We start from the raw sequence: 23,439 nt of genomic DNA, 5'->3' as shown, positions 1-23,439 counted from the left end.
CTTCCTATTTGCCCTGAAATTATTCCTATTATGGTTTGAAAAATATATATAACAGAATAAACTACTTCAGTAACAACGGAACCTCCAGCAATAGATACATGTATTATTGGCAGCTTTTTCAAAATCAAACTATCTTTTGTGTGTCTTTTTATATAATATTCCTCTTTCACATAGTGAGCTGCTTCCAAAGAGGGCAAATATTTGGGTTGATATGACTATCGTGGAATAATAGATTTACCTATTATTAACTGCATCATAGGCGATGCTAAACAACGCACATATTTTATTTGATTTAGTCTTCATCAAAGCCTATGATACTACTATATCTCCATTGCAGAGATGAACATTTTCTTCAATAATTTAAGAGAAATCAGAATTATGTTGCTGCCAAAATGTTTAAATCTAATGAGCAAATTGACTGAAAAATATAAACGTGCACATATATGTAAAGAGTTAATGATACATGAAGTAGCATTTTTTGTTTAAAGATATGCATTTATCTTCTAACTTTATTACAAAAGATAAATTAAAAATAAAATACTTTAAAATTACAAGAAGATATTTTAAAAGCATTATATTAAAGTATTTGGATGGGTGAAATATGTGCCTAAGAAAGCCAGGTCAGCATTTGCGATTAAAGATACAGGGTTCACGAATGTTTAGTTTGCTCAGCATACCAGGCAAAGTTATTGGGAGAATAAGAAAGGCTGTTCTATTGGTACTTCAGTCTTTTGGTTGACAGACTGGGGCACATGGTAAATTTTAAAGGCAAGAACTTCCATCACAAAATACTGATTTATTGTGATGATTACATACCCCTAGAAACCTAAATGATCTCGAGAATTAACAAATGACATGTGTAGCATTAAAGCACAAAATAAATTAGCAGGATTCAAAAGAAAAGGTTCTTATTACTCAGTAACCTGGAAAACAGAGTTCTTAAAGGCAGTAGCCAGAATTTGTAAGAGTGGTCTCTGCCCCATGTGTCCTAATACTAAAATTACCTGTAAAGTAATGTTTTAGGTTTCATTGAGTAAAAATATGAATAATTTTTATCTGATATATACATAGAATCAGACTCACTGTGGAAAAAATTACAGTTTATTGTTAACTGTATCTCATCATATTTACCGTCCACACTTCGAGCTCTCCAGAGTTCTTCACATGTTTTGAATACTCCTATCAACTGACATGTTAAGTGGATCTGAAACACTAAAGTCACATATAAAGCTTGTTTTTAACACCTCTGTACAATGTGACCCAGGGCTCATTTATACGTGAAGGTTAAAACACGTTGGCAGAAAAATGGAAACTGTCTTCTTTTCTCTTAGATAAATTAGTCTGTGGAATAAGATCTTCCATTTTAAAACTGAAAGAAGTGGACAACGGTATCCCAGCCTTGCACTCTATAAATAGCTCCCGTAGTACTGTATGTTAATGACCCTTTTTCTACCTAATAAAAATATTCAGGATTTATTGACTGAGGCTGTTAGCTTTTAAGCTTTTATATTCTTTTCCTCTGTAGCTACCTTTTCAAAAGTCATAAATCTTAAAGAGAATGAAAATATTATCTGATACAGTACTATAACTTGTTTATATTTCATAGCCTTCACCTCAGTTTTCATTTTCATGCACTCAACCGGTGTGCTACAATTACTGGTCTCCATCAGAACCAGCACTGAAATTTTCCAGACTAATGAATGTAACGTTAAAGCAAACAGAGGAAGGTGGCCTGGGGTCAAGAACTAGTGGAAACAAATCATTAATAAATAGCAATTTATTTAAGTACATTGTTCTGCTCTCAAAGGAACATCAGTGTTCGTCATCAGTCCTTGTTCTTTGCGACTCTTTAATAATTTTTTTTTCACTTCTCAGAGAGCTACTTACTCTGTTTCCTTAAAACGACACATGACAAGATTCTGAAGAGTGAAAACATGAATAATAGCATACACTGATGTTTTTCAATTGTCACATGTGACTCCACTGGTTCAATTTTTTTTTTTTTTTTAAAGAAGCCTCTTTGCAACACGCTCTCCTTTTCTGCAGATGAACAAAGGAATCTTCCTTCACTAATTCTGAAAGTAACTTGTCACAGTGGGGTTCTAAGGCCTAGTCAAATAATTGTCTTAGTGTACTACCTGCTGTGTTCAATATTGAGTGAAAATGGAAGCCAGGCCCCGGCTCCGGCTTATTTCATGATTCTTCTGTTATTTAAATGATTTTAGTCAGTTTGGGGGAAGCCAGACCTTTATAAATTAACAGCAGGGAAATACCAAAGGTGTCAGATTGCATATTTATCATCTTTTTCGTGTAATACTTAAATATGTATTAAGAAGTGACTGACATAAATTAGGCAGATTTCAGAAGCCACAGGCCGTGGCTTGTAGAGGACCCCCTTCTGCTTGACATTTCATCCTTGTCAAAGATCAAATTATTTTAATTTAGGCTGCAAATTATAAGGAATGAAGACTTCTTTGTGGGAATTCCCTGTGGTAATCTGACTTTTGTTGTTACTGCTGCTTGTCAGTGTGCAAAAGATATAATATGCATGCAAATAAGGTTAAAAAATATGTACTATCTAATTATCCAGCCAGTACATTCCACTTGAAGACAGTGGGAGGCCTGACACACAGTATGTGTTTGATTCATTGAGGCCTGCAGGGTATTTACACAAGATTACTTTTAATTATGAAATTAATATCTGTTTATCTAGAATATATAGCGGTAAGTGAGTATACACATGACCAGAATTCTTTAGTAAAAAGAAATCATCTTAATTTAGCACAAGAAAAGGAGGAAAAAAGCACTGCTTTCTGGGAAAAATTTTTTTAAAAAGGCATCATCTAGATCTTGGTTTCGCCCTCATTGAAACAAATTAAATGAAAACTTGGCACTTTCTCTAGAATTTGTTTCTACCCCTGCCAAGTAGTCTCAAGATGTGTTTCTTTATTTCACAGTTTTTATTTTTCGGTGAACAAGATGCAATTCTAGCTTCAGTATGATGAGGCGAATGTGGAAAAAGAGAGCTTTTTTGTGTTTTGTTTTGTTTGTTTTTCATCATTTTCATGGAACACTGTGTCTTCTGAGTTCAAAAATCGTGACTGCCATGAGAAATGATGAAGTTAGTATCAATGATTTTTCTGTAATAAGACATGGCAAATGAAACGACACCACTGTACATATATTTCAGTTTAGGAAATGTATATCCCTCACAAAATTCTTTAAAAACCAAAGTGCTTATATCTCTTTTCATGTTAACTTATAATTGAAAATGGGATAGTAATTTCCGGAATGCATAATAACTAGCTTTTTAGAGAAGTTAAGGCAAACGAATAAATAGTAATTTTTAAAATGCAGAATAGTCTTATCACTGTCCACGTGTGTTCATCAGTGGAAATGAAGGGAAAATTTCGAAAACTAAGAAATGACCTCTCTGAATATAATAAAATGTTGTCTGTTAGTGAATTTTATATTTTTCATAATCACCAGGGAGTTTTGTCACCGGGAAAACACGGAAAATTGAGCTGATTAACCTTCTTCTAACCCATGATTGCAGTAGCAATAAAATCATGCTGGATTGAAGTGTCTTTTAACTGTTACCCCTATTTCGCTCACTCAATCTGCCTGGTCCTCCACATTCATTTGGACAACTGTGCCTCTTCGTGCCTTTGATATCTGCTTGGGACTTCATCTAGTCCAGAAAACCATCCTTGGTAAAATCAGTGTGAATGAAATCTCTTAGAATTGCTTTTTTGAATTTTGTTTATTTATTTTTTAACAAAAGAGTTTTAAGCTACTTCTTTCTCTGCCCCAAAAGTGTGAGGCCATGAGGCATCAATTCTGTTTCTTTACTTTCCCCCAGTTGTACTTGGCAGTGTGTTCTAAATAGGGGTAATCATCATTTCTTCCTAAAATTTGACCATAGTTTCCAGAATTAAGCTTTTTGTAACACATTGGAAATTTGCAGCTGGTTAAATATATATGCAGACATTAACATGTCTCTCCCAAAGGTTTTCTACAAACAAAGATATACTGGTGATTTAATGTTAGGGCCTGTTTTATCTTTTAGATTGAGTCCAGATAAGTGTTTAAGTGTTCTCAAAAGGCTTGTTTGGAAATGACAACATTACAGATTTCAATGCTCTTATTAAAAGATGAGGAAATGAAAAAGAAGAAATCAGGGAAGTGAAGATGAAATATTTTACTGTTTCTGTTTCTTTCTTTTTACTGATCAGTGTGATGGAGTACAGATAGATTTAATAAACATCTCTCTGGAAGGAATTGCTATTTTGAATATACCAAGCATGCATGGAGGATCCAATCTTTGGGGGGAGTCTAAGAAAAGACGAAGCCATCGACGAATAGAGAAAAAGGGGTCTGACAAAAGGACCACCCTCACAGATGCCAAAGAGTTGAAGTTTGCAAGTCAAGGTCAGTTTTCTAACAACTAGTTGTTAAATTGCTTGTTAACCTGCTTTCAAAGGCTTCTTTAAAATTAAAGATTTTTCCATTGCACTATAATAATGTATATATTTACACAGTTGTATTTTTCATATTATAAGATACCCATGTGTGATTAACTTACATCATTATAGATTCTAACTCAGTTATAAACTGGCTACATTTTTCATGTTTTTTTTTCTTTATTATTCTTCTTTGTATATAGCTCTTCCCACAGAAAATAAAATACATTTGGGGTATTTAGTGGATAATAAAATGGAAGATATTGTATATTAAGCTCCTCTGAAATGCGATGGCCTTGAATAGGACATTTGAGTTGCTAGAATAAGGACCTAGTTAAGGCTTTTCTGAGGTTGCATTATAATAAGAGATTTTGTTCTTTTCATGCTTTGGTCAGGCTATGAGATTGAAGCTATTTTACATAGTTGTTATTCTAAATACCATATATAACGGAATGTTTAAATACCCCATGATGAATTTTGGTTGTCTGCTAAGATTTTCCAGAAAGTTAGTGATAAGTAGGAAGCCTGGGAAACAGAGAGCAAAGACCTAAAAAAGTAGACTAGACTAACTATGGTTCAGAATTTTCAACTCTATTGTAATATAGTTCTCATTGAAACATAATATCTAATTCTTATAGATTTAATAAACCAAGATATTAATGTCATATTCTGATAACTAATCATGTCCCAATTATTTATGTATATAATTCTATAATATAATTTTTACCTTCTAGAATTTACCTAATACTATTGATGACACTGAGAAATCAGAACATATTGTCTCAGCTCAGTGTAGTAAGGACAAAATATGAAGAGATTTCAGCATTCATGGACTAATAGAAATAAATTACTAAAAAATGAAATACAATAGAGTGAGAAAATGATTGGTGGGCTTTCTGGTGGTGGGCAATAGCTTTATGTTTTGGTGTCTTTGAGTACCTAGTTCCAAGTCTCGATAACAGGCAGTGACTTCGGTTATATAAAATTTGGTACCGTGAAAGTGAAAAAGATTGATGGAGAAAGCGTTAGGTATCCTCTTAAAAGAAATGCTTATCATAGCCTGCCAATGACAGGTGGTTCTGATACCCTTAAAATGTATAAGTACTCTTGGAGAACTGTGTTAGTGCAAGCAAGTTTATAACAAATCAATTAAAAAATTATATATTCAAAATATAACTGTATGAAAATATGGAGGAAATCATATTTTAAAGGAGAAATATATAGAAAAAATGAGATGTTTGTGTTATATGAATTAGAGGAGAAAAACATAATTACTAGTTTCTAGAAGTTATTGACATTAATTTATATTTATATTTAAATATAAATTTAAATGTAAAATTAATAGATTTCCGAAAAGGGTTGTGAAAAATTGTAAGAATTGGAATTAGCTTAAGGAATATCCTTAGACCACGCTTTAAAAATCTTTTTTAATTGTGTGACTGTATTATTAGGTACTACCTATGGACTCCTTGCATCCTTCCTTATAAATATTTTTACTAAATATTATGTACAAAATAATTTTCAGGTTAAGTTTTCTGTTTGGTCATCACATCCCAATACTCGCTATGTCATTTGCATCTACTTATTCTCAATATTTAACCAAATTGATTCTGAATAGCTCTGCTGCCAACTATACTCACCCACTGAGTTGTCGAACGTTTGTTAGACACGTGACCGTGCTCCATCCAGACACATGTCTATGTACTCTCTCTGGAGCTGCCACATACATGTCATTAGCCTGTCACTCACCCTCCCTTGTCTGATTTTTTTCAGGAACACACGTTTTGAATAAACTACAGACAAATCAGACTCAAATATTGTCATAGGTTTCAGTGCCCATAACTATTGGAAAAGCTCTCTCTTCCCTTTCTGTCTACTTGCTTTCTACTGTGGAACTATGAGAAGCAATTTTCCATAAATACTGGGAAAGGAGGAAGCGGGAATATATAGGCCTTGTGACTCAGAAATACATTTTTCTTAGTACGCAGATGGGAAAAAATTGAAAAACAAGCGGGATCATAGAGGATTCAAAGGTCATTATTTGAGCAAAAACAGAAGCATGTTAGGGTCAGTTTTGGTTCCCTGACTTAACCAACTAACTTACAGCTTTGGTTTAGTATTATTCCAGGGTAAGTATAATCTCAGAACCAAGAATGACCTTTTGAGCTGAATAGGTTTTTAAAAATTGGTATATGTTAGTCTTTTTAGTAATTCCAGTAAGTGTTTTTTTCACTTTGAGAGATTTTGCAGCAGAATACCAAAAGTATCTCAAAATGCTTCTATGTTTTGATTTCATATTTATTCTGCTAATTTTTCAATGTTATACTTAATAGCCAAAAACAAAATTTACTACTGAGGTAGTTACATTTATCTCTTTCATAAATAGCAGTATTTCTATCACTTGATTTTGGTTTCAATTTCTTGACATAAAAACAGCAATAGATCAGGCATGGTGGCTTACACACACATTTCCCATACTTTCGAAGGCCAAGGCGGAAGGATCACTTGAAGCTGGGAGTTGAAGCCCAGCCTAGGCAACATACTGGGAAAGGAAGGAGTGGGAATAACTCCTGTGATGGCACAGGCCTGTAGTCCTAACTACTCAGAAGGCTGAGGAGGGACAATCCCTTGACCTTAGGAGTTCAAGACCACAGTGAGCTATGGTTACGCCACTGCACTTCAGCCTGGGCGACAGATCAAGGACTCTGTCTCTCTTAAACACACACACACACACACACACACACAGACACACACACAGCAGCAGCAGCAGCAATAGTATTAAATTTGAGGATCAATCAGTATTATGAATTTAAATATATTTTCAAAAACTTATTATTAGCACTGCCTTTAGAATAAATATGGTTAATATGGCTCTAGTCCAACACATTTTTAACGTATAATCAAATTAATAACTTGCACTGTTAGAAAATATATAAGAAATGAAAAACAATACTGTAACTTTTTTCTTGTTGAGAAAGCACTTTCTTAAAATATTAACTAATATTTTTTCTCATATGCCTCTGTAAAAAATTATCAGACGTTTCAACTAAATTTTTACACTATTGAAATGTATACTTGCTTTCTTAAGCTTCAGATAGTTTCTTTTGGAGGGGGGCAGAATGGGGGAAACATATAACTAAATTCAAATAATAAAGGTGAATCATTTTATTTAAAAAAGGGATTTAAGTTTTTTTAAGTTTACTCTTTTATCTTAATTTAAAGAAATGTCATAGTCCAAAGATATGAGATCAAATTTGGAGCATTAAGTCCTTATTTATACTAAGCTGTATGTAATCTGGGGCTTCTGCATAATTCATTTGCTTGCAATCTTTGAAGACACTCACATAATAAAATCAGAATATCTTCAATAAATCCATTGGTTGGAAATTTTACTGTTGACTTACTTTAGAGTTGAACAAAATTATAAGTAATTCATTTGATTGCATTATTACAGCAAAATATTCTAAAATAGTTGGATGCAATTCCAAAACATATTTACACTCACACTCATCTAATGCAGTAGACATTTTCTTTGTTGTGCATGTCTGTTTATAAATACAAATAAATGTATTATATCTAGATGGCATAGTCTTGAAGAAAAACTGTAAATTAGGCCAAATTAGTCTTCAGTTCTCCTAGCCTTAATATTCGATCTTTCCCATGTCTGGCAGTAGCTGGGTTCATCTTTTCCTCCCCCTCTTCTGAATTAAAGTCAGAAAGATGTCTAATAAATTCATTCACATTAATGTATAAATGACTGATTGCAGATGAAAGTAGAGGTATTTGCATTTTAAAAGATATAAAGGCCTTCAGCTAAAACATTATTTTTCAAACTGTGTTCCATTGAGTTATAACTGTAATTCTTCAGCAGTTCTGTAATAACTGTAAAAAGAATACATTGCCAAATTTGGGGACAATAAAAAAATCCATAGTAAAAATATATTTGTCATATTAACAGTTCTCAAATCATTAACTTGTGTTATCAGACAAAAACAACTTCTCCTCCTCTACTTCCTGCTCTTTTTTCTCTCTATGTAGGTCAATGCATAAATAGGTAGTTATACATACCCACATACATACACACACAAACACACACATATATGTATACACATATAAAGTCATAAATAACTGTGGCATCAACTGGAAATTTGTCAATCTGAAATGGACATTTAAAAATACGTCTTTGCATATTTCATGAGGAATATTGTGCAAGTGGGCACATTGCCGCCATAGAGCATGGGGACCACATGCAAATAAAAGACCAGCAAATTCAGATACTTTTGCATGGCACAAGTACGAAACAACACATGGGAATCAGAGGACATGAAAACAAAGTGGCAATACCTAAATGAAAATGCAGACCACCATTAGATGTATTTTTCCTAAAGAAATTATATCAGTTAATTGCTCCCCCAAATATTAATAATAATTTTGTACTGGCTTGTGTATCAATCAAACTTTTATCAGAGAAGATTTTAAACATGCTCACAACTATGTGTAAGGAGGCAGCAATGAAACTGGAGTATTTCAGGTATATATGCAGAATAAAATAAATTTGACTAATTGAAGCTTTGCAATTCAATTCAGTTCAACGGTACAGCAAGTATCATTATGTCATGAATCTGTTTTGCCAAAGGTGAAAAACTCTGTTAAAAAGGCACCTTTGAAAAGTATTTTTTTAACCAAGAATGAGGGCTTCTCAAGGAATATGAACCATTTTAGTTATTCTAGTTGATTAAGCTTTGAAGATCCAAATCCAACTATTCCAGTTTTCAGTAGTGGAAACAGAATGGTTCAACATGTCTGAGAGGCTACACATTCATACTACGTAATTTTATATATATCTGTATCAGGATATTGCCGATATCACACAACCAAAACAAAATGCAGAAATCAGTGAAAAACAAGTTACTATCGCATTGCAATTGTCTTCATCAAAATAGATCCGTTATTCTCACAGATTGGTTGTACTGAGAGTGTCAGCAATTAGAACTTCTAAAATGTACTTGCACAAATGAAATTTCAATTTTCTCTGTACTTACTGGTTTATAAAATGTTGCTTTGTTTAAAATGAAGTTGTTGGCTGGGCTCGGGGGCTCTCACCTGTAATCCCAGCACTTTAGGAAGCCAAGGAGGGTGGATCATGAGGTCAGAAGTTCCAGACCAGCCTGGCCAAAATGGTGAAACTCAATCTCTAGTGAAAATACAAAAATTAGCTGGGAGCCATGGCAGGCACCTGTAATTCCAGCTACTTAGGAGGCTGAGGCAGGAGAATCACTTGAACCAGGAAGCAGAGGTTGCAATGAGCCAAGATCATGGCACTGCACTCTAGCCTGGGTGACAGAGTAAGACTCCGTCTCAAAAAAAAAAAAAACTTTTTTAATAAAATAAAGTTATTGATTGCTTTAGAAAGTTTGATAACCACTGAGAGAAAGAAATTATATTCAAATCACAGAGTTTAAAGCATTTGCCAGAAGCTAAGGGAGCATCTGGACTTTCTGCTTGAAACCTCATTAAGTTGGTGACTGTCTACCCTGCATATGGATATGACTGTTCAGGTACCTGTCATGCAAAAGTTTATTTAAAAACTAATTAACATATTATATGGTTCAGAAAATTTTGAATGGTTTCATTCACATTTAACAGTGCTCCTCTTTTCTTTGGGCATAATTTCCCAAAACCTAGCACGGGCTCCCCTGATGGAAAATGAGATAAGTTAGTAGATACATGGATGAATATTTTAAAAGTTTAATGGTTTTATATTTACTATTCTAGTTGTCTTCTCTTTGTGGTAAGAAATGTCGAGTGTTTTACTATTACATTTGATAGTAATCTAAATTTTCTTTTAAAAATCAATTCATTTAAGCAAAAATAGAGTAAAACAACCTAAGTGATAATTTAGAAGATTCTTAAATATTGCCAAAATTGTGAAAGTGGAGCCAGAAAGACTACACTCAGCTGTTATGGTGTAGAAAACCACACTCAGCTGTTACAGTGTAGAAAACCACACTCAGCTGTTACAGTGTAGAAAACTACACTCAGCTGTTGCAGTTTTCACCACCTTGATGGAGTTTGCATAGCCCCATGTGGGACTACTTAATCACTCCTTCACATTTCTTGAAGGCGGCATAGCATTAGTGGTTCATGGCGCAGGCTCCAGTTTCCAGCTGACCGGGCCCAACTCTGCTGTTTACATGGAAAGCTTTTGGTAAGTAACTTCATCTCCCTGTACTTTAGTCTCCTTATCTCTAAAATGGTCGCAAAGAATGGTACCTTCCTCATATGGTGACTGTGAGAATGGGAAAAGATAGCCCAGACGAAGAGCTTAGAATAGGGGCCAGTGCATAGGAAAAGCCTGCTTAATGCTAATGCTAACTACTGTCTCCATGAAAAAACTCTCTCTCTCCCTCTCTCTCTCTCTCTCCCCCTCTCACTCCACCCTCTCTTTCTCTCCCTCTCTCCCTCTCTCCCTCTCTCCCTCTCTCCCTCTCCCTCTCTCCCTCTCTCCCCCTCCCCTTCTCTCCCTCTCTCTCTCTCTCTCTCTCTCTCTCTCTCCCCTTCTCTCCCTCTCTCTCCCTCTCTCTACCTCTCTCTCTTCCCCTCTCTCCCCATCTCCCTCTCTCTCTCTCACACACACACAATCAAATAAGTAGCCCCATGTGGAAATACTTTACTGTAAACATTGTTTTTATTCTTTATCACCTTGGATAAAATTTACTGTGTATCATTTACCACAGAATAAGGTTTCCCATATACTTTGCACCAAACACATCCTCATCCCAGCCTATTTGATCTTTCTGTGCACTGCTGGGAGAGACTGTATGTCTGATTGGCAGTCAAGGAGTCTCTCTACATGAAGTGACTTTATTACTATTAATTCTTTTAAACTCCCAGAAATTAGGAAGAAAAACAAAGCAAAACAAACCAAATTGATCAAAAAGAATAAATGGGTTGATGTCTGTGAAAGCTTGACAAAACTTAAATTTCTTTCGTCTCTGATGATAAGTACAGTTACAAGCTCCAGTGTCTTCATCTTTAAAGATGAGTTTTGGAAGAGCTCACTGGTGATGAGTGCTGGAAGAAAGGAGATTAATATACGTTTGCCTCACTTTGTATTACCCAGATAATTGTATGAAGAGTATTTCAATAGTAAGATTCTCACACTTTGTAAACCTTGTAAAAGTTACTCTTCTTTGAAAGTTGATGGCGATGGACATTTTTCATTCACTATTACCAGTTTTTCTAGATATTTCTATGGGTTATTTGGGGTAATTTAGAAAGCAGTGTTTTGGGTTGCCTAAATATAAATGCAATACTCATTTTAGAACTGTAGATGATGTATTTGGCATTCAAACACCGGCAAGCAGAACAATTTCGAAGCATTTAATTTCAGTGATTAAATCAATTAAATTTAGAAACAAGAAATGGATTTCATGCAGCATTATTATACCTGGTTGTTAAAATTGTTGAAAAAGATGATGGCATTTGAGATGTAGCATTACACAAAAATATATGCTTATATTAATACCATGATATTTCATTGATCAAAAATAGATAGAGCTAAACATTTGCTATCTAGTAACTTTTAGGTAGATGTCCCAAAATTAGTTCCTATGTTTTTAACTGCCTCCTTTGAAACTTTTTAGCAATATTAATGCAACTAATAGCACATGCTTAATAAAACTATCTAAATATCAAAATTGCTGATAAATTTCAGATTACATCATATACCTGGGTATTTTAATGTGATGGCTCTAAGATTTTTTTAAGTTATAATTTTGAAGTTTGTAAGAAGTAATTAAAAGAAATTAGAGACTATGAGGCATATTTCTTAAATATAAAAATAAAAATATTTTCAATATCTAAGACCAGGTACTTTATCTTTGGTTTGGCTATCCTATAAAAGCATAGACATTATCAAGAAGCATTTATGGAATTTTTATTTGTCATAGTACTGTAAAAATTGCAGACAATGGTAACTCCTAGAACTTTCAAAAGCACGAACTAGAAATACGAATAAATTAATATTTTAGGCGAACTGAGCCAATAGATGACAATGTTTAGGATATTTGTATATCCCTTCTGGAGCTATACAAATTACCTTTCATGACTGTAATTATTGCCCCCTTTCCCCTTATTCAACAGTAAAATGTTAAAAATCTGACGTGCAGTATAATTCTAAAAACAAAATCTGATAAGCAGTATAATTCTATAACTTTTTATGGTAGAATTGGTAAGACTGAAAAGCCATTTTCAATTGAATATAACAGATAAGTCATCCACAGAAAAGTGGTGTTTTTCTAATACATCAGTGAAATCATCACCATTGATCATCTTGTTCATTCCTGAAATGTCATTGAAATTAGGAAAATGGATCATACCCCAAAAGGTACACAGGAATGGCAGGATAATGAGCAATTTTCTATGAATCTAGGGAAACTTGAAAAAAATGAGTTTTATTAGCAGTTACATTTTGAGAAATATATCGTTTATTAATCAATTTAATAGATGCATGAGAAAAAAGATATGAATGTGTTTGCTCCAAGTTTTTAATTAAGGCTCAGATTGTTATATGACTCCTGAGGAAGAATACCTTGTTTATTTTCAAATGTCTACATGCTATTCTAAAACCATTCTATATTTGTAACTATTGATTTTTGCAACTTTAGAGAAGATTAGAAAATACAACTGGTTTAATGGGTATGTTCTGTAGACCTTGTTATCTGGTATCAGTGGTGAAATTATCACCATATTTGTTTTTGTGGCATACTTGTTCAGTCCTCTGTCTGTAGGAAATAGTGGCAGATCTTCTACCTAGAGTAATGCTGTATAGTAGCTTTAAGTCAATTTAATGTACACAGTGGTAGAAATAGAAAACAGATTTCCAAGCTAAATAAATATTGACTGATAATGTAACTCTTAAATAATTAAATAACATGTATGGAATATACCTTCTAATAGCAGACACATAAAGTTTCCAATTATGAGGCTATCCAAGATTTTCTAAATATAAAGCGTGATACCAATCTTGCCCTTTGAGGGTAATGATTTGAAGCTAAGGTGGTGGATGACTCCCCGGGAAATTAAAATGACTTTTTTCCACCATCAGGACATCTGACAATAAATGGGGGAGGACTTTAAAAAATTATAAGCATGAAAGAACTATTAGACAGAAATCCAACTACAGAAAGTATGAAACATAAGTCATGGTTACATTTTTTTCATTGATATTAAAAACCATTTTCCTTGTTCCTCCACATAGAGAATAATAACTGAGAAAAACTATAACCTAATGGAGAATAAAACTTCAGTTGTATCATTTTGTGAAATGACATCTCACTAGCAATTTAAAGTTAAAGCAGAAGAGATATCAAACTTTTACTTTACCTTCCTTATTTATATTTTGTTTTCTAATAACTTTAATGGATGTGATATAATGGCCATTCTCTAGCACCTGATTCTGCTTGTGCACATTTATCTTAGAAGGTACAGTAGACTGCAAAGAAACTTGTTCCTTGAAAGAATCAAATTTTATCATCTACTTGTATTTGAGCTGTATGAATTTGAATTAAACAAAGCAACTAGCCATTGAAGTTCCATTGCCATGAATTTAGTTTCCATGAATATAGTATTTTATTATATAGAGCTAATTATCATGTGAATAGTAGCTTCTTGGAAGTGTGCACTCTGTTTTGTGGAAATATGTAGAAGTTCATATAGTTCAGGAGTTCCACCACACTTAGTAATCATTCTTCTGGCTTAATAAAAATAGTTCCGTTGTTCTTCCTTTAATAAATTTGAGTTTATCAACTCAGGTTATTATTTTAATGTCTGCTTTAGGTAAGGTTTGCTAGCTGTTTTATAGGATCAGATACTAATCAAATTAAGTATTGAGGTCTGAATATTATAAGGTGACAAACATTTGCAATAAGATTACAAGTCTACGTGGATAAACATGACTAATTTAAAAGAGCCCTGGGGAGCATTTTTTAGAAAGTTCAAATACCTGATGAACGCTGCGCTGTTATTTTAATTATCCCATAATATAGCACAAAATAACAATCTCATTTCATCCTTTTATTTACAAAGCTATTCTTATTGTCATTATATTTTACCTGCTCCATCTCTGAAAGATTGCTCCTCATTGAGAGATTCATTAAAAGATAATAATTAGATTATATTTCACAGATTGGCAGAAAGAAAATATATCTTTGAACAATTCCATTTCCCTGAACAGTTGTTCATTTCAGAGTTGAAGACAGGTCTATTAAGTACTTTCTACCCTTTTTAAACATGTCAAAGCTAAATATTAATACTGAAATTAGTAATTTGGCTCTGGTTTAATAAAAAATCAGCTGCTATTTGTAAAACTGAATTTCAAACATAACAATATTTTTAAAAATTGAATAACAAAGATTAATATTGCAGAATAGATAAATTAATGTCTCTTCTGATGCTTAAAGTTCTTAAAATACTGACTTGTTTTCCTACTAATGATTCTCAATCCAAAAAGCTAAATAAAACATATTTTCTTAATAAGTCTGTGATACTCACATATGCAGAGTATCCTGTTAGAAGAATAGTAAGAGATGGAAAACCAACTAGTATCAGAACAGATTCTGTTTTTAGATTTACTGCAAGTACATTTCATGAAATTTGTGATGAAAGGTCTTTTCAAAACTAAAAAGTCATGCACAAAAATGTGAGTTCCAAGCAAAATAGGTTTGAGAAGTCATTTTATATTTTAACATGATTTTGCTATCCATGGTCACATGTAAGTAACTGAAGATGCTACTTAAATTTCTCTAGTAAGTAATTGAGCCAAAATGAAATAATGTGTTAATCAGTTATTGTTTTACCAAAATGTTGATACTTGGTGATAAACACCTTTTCCCCGAATGTCCTCGTATGATTGTCTTTTTTTGACAACAGCACTTGGCCAACTCACCACAAGTGCAGTACTGGAATATCTAGTGAGCCCAGTGGGAACCAGGGAGTCAGTGCCTCTTTGACTCAGTCTAAAAGTATGAAAATGCTCTTTTGATTTTAAAAAGACAGTAATTGTATCAAATTTAGCAATTTAAAATGTGTGTAGGATTTGAGGAGCTCTCAGAGATATGCAGTGAATTAATCTGTGCCTATCATTTTAAAAACATGTTAACTAAAATATACTGACATATTAACAGTGCTATTTTGAGTTGGATATTTTATACATTTGTGTAGTTAGATACTATTTTCAATTCTTTGTTAATATTTTTTCTGTTACTTTTTAAATTACTGGAAACAGTTTCTTCCAAAGATTTTCAATCAATTCTTTATCGTAATTGTTTTGTTAAGATAACTTATTTTAAATTTCTGTTTGCTTCTTTTGGTTTCTCATTTCTGCTGTTTGTCTTCTGAACATTTTATATATAAGTTATCTTGTAAACATTACTTTTCATCCAAATGTTCATATAAAAGTCAGCAATGAAAAAGGAACTATAACAGGTGTTTTCATTCTTGAGGAAAGGAATGAATGTGCTGTTTATGGTAGATACTGAAATTTAACTTCCTTTGCAATTCAAGAGCCATTCTGTTATCCAAAACATTTAAAAGAAACAAAAATGAAATAAATCAATTACTATGGGTATAAAAGTTGAATTAAACTAAAAACCCAACTGACATTTGAAACCCCTGTGGTAGACTTTAGTACACATGAGTATTTACTAGTGAGTACTCAGATATGTCTTGTGTATATGTGTTGTAATAGAGTGTGTATGTGTATGTGCATGTATGTGTTTGCATATATACTTATTTGCTTTATGGGGGCAGGCTAATAATGGACATGCAGATACCAAAATGAAGCACAGAATAAAAATATTACTTGAACACAAATTTTTCTGGAAGCCCAAATATGAAAATCAGAGAACCAAAGTGTTCCTTCAAGAGGAAGGCGGGGTCAGGGATATTTTTGTTTTGCAGAGGAAGCTGATAGTAGGAAACAAGAAAACAAGATTCTTGAAGAAACAAGTCATTATGTCGTTACCCCAAAAGAAAGGAGGATGAAAATGTGGAGACAGGAGAGCAGAATTCCTTCTTTTCTGTCTTAATTTTCTTTTTTTCCACTGCATAGTATCTCTTGAGAGCAATATTTTCTTCAGATTTTATTACTAGTCCTCCTCCAGATGAGAATGTCCATTCTATAGTGATTCCTGCCACAGTAATGAACAACCCACTCTCTCCATTGACCCTTATGGAACAGTTCTACCTGACTTACAGACCAAACGGTAGCTTAGGTTGGAAGGTATTAATTCCAATATTCTATTGACTTTTTTTTTTCCTGTCTTCCCAGAGGTGCATGATAGCAATGAGTTATCATATTCCATGGGCAAGGGAAAAAAAAAGAGCAAATTCATATCATACCAGTTGGTTTACTAGAATTCTCAGCTTATCCAGGCTGCCTCCCTTCTTTCTTCTCCGGTTAGCAGCCCATGACTGGGGAGACTTTTGACATGGACATTGAAAGCTACTGAGTTTCTTACACACAGCTTTTAGTTTTTGGTTTTCTAGACCATAAGCACATGACTACAATAAGTTGTATTGTTAAAAAAATAAATAAATCTGTGACCTAATTATCTTTGCTAGGTCTGTCTCATAACCTATAAAAACAGACATGAACATTTCATGAAATTACCTCCTTGGGTGATCTGTACAGCTCAATACATTTTAAACAATAAATAGAAATGTCAGATGGTATTATTCCATAAAATGTAAAATATGTGTGAAACTACCCATCTAGAATATTTGAAGTACTTCCAAACATATGGCCCACATTTACCACAGAGGTGAAGGGGCCATTTTCTAGCTATGGACCGGTGGCACTTCTAGGAATGAGTCCTGGCACCACTGAAGTATAAAAATAAATAGGATCCATATTTCAGTTGATGGAAAATTTTTAATTTTCTGAAATACTATGTTATGATTAAAGTAGTAGAGTCCTCAGGGCTAGATATTTTTAAACATGTAATAGAGAAGGGTTCTGACTGCTTTCTGGTCCAGCTGTGATTTATGTTGTTTTTAAATCATCCCTTCTGAAGAAAGGGGCAATTCCTATTAGAATATTTGTTCCAGTAAAAGTTGATTTGAGTACAGCTCACTCTTTTCAGGCATTGGGATGATTAGAATGTCGTATTTATGCAGGTAATTTCCTGCTGTCGTATCTACTCATTTGTAGTTTTCTTCACGGTGAATCATGGAATATCGTGTTTTCTTACTCCTTTTCCTTCAGTTGCACATGTACCATCTCTCACTTTCTTAAGATTGTGTTGGCCAACAGCACTGATTCCCTTGGAACCACATAACTAAATCACCATGACGACCCCCCACTGATCTAGCAGCAGAGACCACGTCACCTCAGCAACCAGTTCGTATGAACCTGGTGCTCTTAAATTTCTGATTTCCTCCTAGAGGTGCAGTGCATTTCTGGTGAGGCACAGAGCTGTTTATAAGAGCACTCTCTAAGTAGCTGTAAGGGAAAGTATAGGCTGCCTAACAAATTCATGACATTGTGAGGTGTTGCCTGCTGGGGTGAAAATAAATTGTAAGAGAAGTCAGAGAACAGGTAATGGGCCCTACCTATGCTGCAAAACTCTTTTCCAACAGATGCTGACTGTGCCAATAGATGTGGCACTAACTGTCAGCAAGATTTATGACACTTTAACATAGACTCAAAACGAGAAGAAAGGTTGAAAGAGTTCCGCGATTTTGTTTAAAGTTTAGTGTCTCTTGCTTCTGAAGCAACTCTTTCTAGGCAGATGCGTCATTGTCTCATTGAAGGTCATTCTAACTCTCAGGGAAACTGTGAGGTCTCAGGACTTTCAATATGTCTCAGGACTTTGAATATGTTATTGGGTGTGTTACTGTTTTTGTCTTGGTGGTGATTGTTGATGCTGCTATTTTTTAATTAAAAAGGAAAACATCACAGAGTTAAAGTCCAGCATGTCTAGGTTCTTTTAAAATGTAGAAAGTGTAATTATTGTTCGTTTTTTGCCATCTGGTAATGAGCTTCCATCACTTCAAATGTCATTGCTTGTTCTTCATGGACAACCCTAGGTAATTACGTTTTTTAGAGAGATAAGTCCTTGAAAGAATGATTTTCTGTTGTTCGCATTCCATTGGGTATCATGTCTTAAAGGTGACATTTAATATTCTTTCCACTTTTTTTTTTTTTTTTTTGAGATGGAGTCACACTCTGTCACCCAGGCTGGAGTGCAGTGGTGCGTTCTTGGCCCAGTACAACCTCTGCCTCCAGGAGGCAAGCAATTCTTCTGCCTCAGCCTTCTGAGTAGCTGAGATTACAGGTGCATGGCACCACGTCTGGCTAATTTTTGTATTTTAAGTAGAGACAGGGTTTAGCCATGTTGGCCAAGCTGGTCTTGAACACCTGACCTCAAGTGATTCACCAGCCTTGAACTCCCAAAGTGCTGGGAATACAGGCATGAGCCACTGTGCCCACCAAAACTTTCATAAGTATATATAAAATTTGCATATAACTCTTTTCCCATAAATGATCAGTAAATGAGCAGATTATACTTTTACTCATGTATTTTTCCCTCAACTAGTTTCTTGATTAACTGCTGGTTTCTGTCATTATTAGGAGTTGTGTAGGATGGACAAAACTTTGAAGATTAAATGAAATAGAACTCAGATCATGAACTGAGTAAAGTGAATACCCTGGTGTTAAATCTATTGTTTTCTAAGGCTAATAGACAGGTTTTTTGAAAACCATTTTACAATATGTCATGTATATTCAATGGAAAGATAACAAATAATCATGCCAAGACCAGAAATGTCAATCTTCACATATGTCATTCTCTCAGTTTAATATGTGTCAGCGAATCTAATTTATGACAACTCTTCTCACTCTACTCAAGCCCAAGGGGCCTTTGGATACTCATTGAAAACACCAACCATTATACCATCTCAAAGCCTTTGCAATGATGTTCTCTCTGCCTGGAATGTCCTTATCTCAGGTCTTAATATGACTTTCCATGGCTTCACATGGCTTCTCACTTGCTTCTTTAAGGCGACTTAAAACATGTCATTGTTAAAATATTCTCTCTTAGGAGAAGCTTTCTCTCATTACCTGTGTAAAATATCAGCCCATCCCCTCCCATTCCTGACTCTCTCTCTATGTGTTACCCTTTTAATGAATCTGAACACTGTCATGAACTACAACATATGTGCAGAAAAATGCACGTCATATATGTAGTCATTGAACTTTGACCGTCAGTACACCTATGTAACCACTCTCAGATCAATAGAACATTACCAACACCCCAGAACCCCCGATTCACTTGCCTACTCAATATGCTGACTTTTTTCACTATAAATAAATGTTTCCAGTTTTTATATTTTATATAAATAGAATTATATAGCATATATTCATTTGCATCTGAACTTGTTAATTCCATATTTTCATTATTTTATACTATTTGTTTTATGAGTATGCTGTTTGTTTTCTAGTGGGAAGCTATTAGTTGTACTGCTATGGATATTGTTGAACATTATATATTTTTCTGGATATAAATTGAGTAATAAAAATTGCTGGGTCATAAGGTATGTGCATCTTCAGCTATAGTAGACACTCCTAAAAGTGATTGTCCTGATTTACACTACAACCAGCAGTGCACTACATTGCTCTACATTTTCTCCAACACTTTGAATGATGAGTTCTTTAATTTAGGCATTCTAGTTTATTATTCTGTAAATATGGATTTTACTGATGAATGATGTGAAACATCATTTTATGTGACCAGATCATTTGGACATTTACTTTTTTGAAATGTCTGTCCAAGTCTTTTGCCTATTTTTTAACTAGCATTATATATTGTTTCATTTATACTTGGAGGAACTAGAGTCTTTTGATGTCTCTGTGGGTTGCAGATATTTCACTTGTGTGCCTTGCCTGTAGTTCATTTATGAAGTCTTAAACATCAGAACATGTTAATTTTATTAAAGTCCAATGTATTGATTTATCACTTTTATCTTATTCCTTTTTATCTGTAGTCTTTAAAAATAATTTTGAACATCTGCCATATTATTTTCAAGAAGCTTTATTTGCTTAACTTTAACATTAAGATGGAATTGATTTTTGTGCATGGTTTAAAATTGAGATCAAAAATAATTTCTTTTTTCATATCATTATCCAACTGGCGCAGAACTGTTTATTGAAAAGACTCCTACACCCACTACTGAGTGGTAACATAATCTTAATCCCAGGTTTCCATTTATTAGTTTATTTATTTCTGAATTCTGTATTCCCTCCTAGGAGTCAGAAAGCTTTTTCTGTAGTGTCAGATAGTAGATATTTTAAGCTTTGGGTCATACTCTTTCTCTCATACCTACTCATCCCTGCCACTTTACCAGAAAAGCAGCCAAAAACAATACCTAAATAAACGGGCATGGCTCTGCTCCAGTAAAAAGAGGCAGCAGGCCAGATTTGGCCAAAAGCCATAGTTTGCTGACACCTGTTACACCCTATGGGTCTATTCATCAATCCTTGTGCCAATATTACAGTTTCCTAGTTAATACTTTCTTAATCAGTTTGTACTGTCTCCCCTCTAAAATAAATAAATAAATACCACAGGGATTTTTAATAAAATTACACTGATCAATTTAGGGAGACTTGGCATTTTTACAATCAGAGTCTTCTAAATGGAGAATGTGATGTGGCTTTTCTTTTTCTTTTCATTTTAGCTTCTCATAATAATGGTTTATAACTTTCTATGTAGCTGTCTTATGCCTAGATGTCTGGTGTTCAATGATGCTATTCTATATAATACATTTTCTAACTTTTACTCTCTAATTATGTGTGTTATACAGAAATACAAAGCTTTCTAAAATCACATCAATTCTAATAGTAGGTCTATAGACTCTGTTGGATTTTATTTTATTTTTTATTGTACTTTAGGTTCTGGGGTACATATGCAGATCATGCGGGATTGTTGAATAGGAACACACATGGCAAGGTGGTTTGTTGCCTCCAGCCCCCTGTCACCTATATGTGGCATTTCTCCTCATGTTATCCCTCCCCAAAAGCCCCACCCCCCACTGTCCCTCCCTGAGCCCTCCCAACAGACCCCAGGGTGTGATGTTTCCCTCCCTATGTCCATGTGTTCTCGTTGTTCAACACCTGACTATGAGTGAGTACATGTGGTGTTTGATGTTCTGTTCATGTGTCAGTTTGCTGAGAATGGTGGTTTCCAGATTCATCCATGTCCCTACAAAGGACATGAACTCATCGTTTTTTATGGCTGCATAGTATTCCATGGTGTATATGTGCCACATTTTCCTTGTCCAGTCTATCATCGATGGGCATTTGGGCTGGCTCCAGGTCTTTGCTATTGTAAACAGTGCCGCAATGAATATACATGTGCATATGTCTTTATAATGGAATGATTTATAATACTTTGGGTATATACCCAGTAATGGGATTGCTGCATCAAATGGTATTTCTATTTCTAAAACCTTGAGGAATTGCCACACTGTCTTCCACAATGGTTGAACTAATTTACACTCCCACCAACAGTATAAAAGTGTTCCTATTTCTAAACATCCTCTCCAGCATCTCGTCTCTGGATTTTTTGATGATAGCCATTCTAACTGGCATGAGATGGTATCTCAATGTGGTTTTGATTTGCATTTCTTTAATGACCAGTGATGAGAAGCATTTTTTTCGTATGTTTGTTGGCCTCATATATGTCTTATCTTGAAAAGTGTTCGTTCATATCTTTAGCCCGCTTTTGAATGGGCTTATTTGTTTTTTCCTTATAAATCTGTTTTAGTTCCTTGTATATTCTGGATATTAGCCCTTTATAATCATTGTCAACATAAATGATGACAGTTCTTTCCTTCTTTTTTTACACTTAATCCTTTTCATTTTTTTTTTCTTACTTCTCTGATTAAGATCTCCAGTGCAATGCTCAATACGTGAGGTGATAACGGACGTTAGTGTCTTTTTCTTGATATTGGAGGCTGTGGGGGAGATTTCAATACTTCACCATCTCTCTGATGTTCCTTTTATACTTTTATGGATACACCTTTTCAGATTGAAGATTTCTTCTTTATTTTAAATTTACTATGTTTTTGTTATAAATGCATGTGGATTTTAATAAAATTCTTGTTGTACATCTATTGAGAGATCTATACTTTTTTTTCTTTAGTCTGTGAATGTGGAGAATTACACTGCTTAATTTATTTTTCTTTTTTTTTTTTGAGACAGGGTCTCACTCTGTTGCCCAGGCTGAAATGCAGTGGTGTGATACTGGCTTACTGTAGTTCTGACTCCTGGGCCCAAGAGATTCTCCCATCTCAGCCTCCTGAGCAACTGGGACCACTGGCGTGTGCCATCATGCCTGGTTAATTTTTGTATTTTTTGTAGAGACGGGGATTTGCCATGTTTCTTAGGATGGTCTTAAACTCAAGCCATCTACCCGCCTCATTCTCACAAACTGCTGTGATTGCAGGCATGAGCCATGTTTCCCAGCTGCTTAATATTTAAATTTTAAAGCAACCATGTATTCCTTAAATAAATCTAACTTGGGACGATATATTATCTTGTTATAAAACACTGGATTTTACTTATTAGTATTACATTTTAACTTTTGCATCTATGTTCATGAGCATAGTAATGTTTTTTTCTATCATGTCATCGTTAGGTTTGTTTAATAAGGTTATGCAAACAAAACGGGCAAAGTGGGTAGGCGGTGTGACCTGCACTTGTGAATACGGCTCTGACTACTTTATCTAATGACACAGAGGCTTATAGCTTTGTGTCAGACGCAGACCAGAAAATGATTCTATTATAGGTCAACCCAAAATGCAAGCAGCCCTGTAACTTAAGCTGTAGGACAGTCCCTATACTTTTATTGATATATATGTGTGTTTGTGTTTGTGTGTGTGTTTGTGTGTGTGTGTGTGTGTGTGTGTGTGTGTG

The 23,439-nt window shown here is 34.3% G+C and overlaps 1 protein-coding gene across 3 annotated transcripts in view; it reads left to right on the top strand.

The window, feature by feature from the left end:
* The window catches only part of LOC108290525 (diacylglycerol kinase beta), a 535,319-nt gene that overhangs the window by 348,498 nt on the left and 163,382 nt on the right, over positions 1-23,439 (top strand). For all 3 annotated transcript variants that reach the window (XM_017510376.2, XM_037732007.1, XM_037732006.1), the window contains one exon: positions 4,236-4,431. In XM_017510376.2, the coding sequence (XP_017365865.1) occupies positions 4,236-4,431 (196 nt within the window). The remainder of the gene's footprint in view (positions 1-4,235; positions 4,432-23,439) is intronic.

Source organism: Cebus imitator, unplaced genomic scaffold (assembly GCF_001604975.1).
Source record: "Cebus imitator isolate Cc_AM_T3 unplaced genomic scaffold, Cebus_imitator-1.0 Scaffold437, whole genome shotgun sequence".
NCBI lineage: Eukaryota > Metazoa > Chordata > Mammalia > Primates > Cebidae > Cebus > Cebus imitator.
Note: the sequence above shows the minus strand (reverse complement) of the source record. Positions and strands in the feature narration are given on the sequence as shown.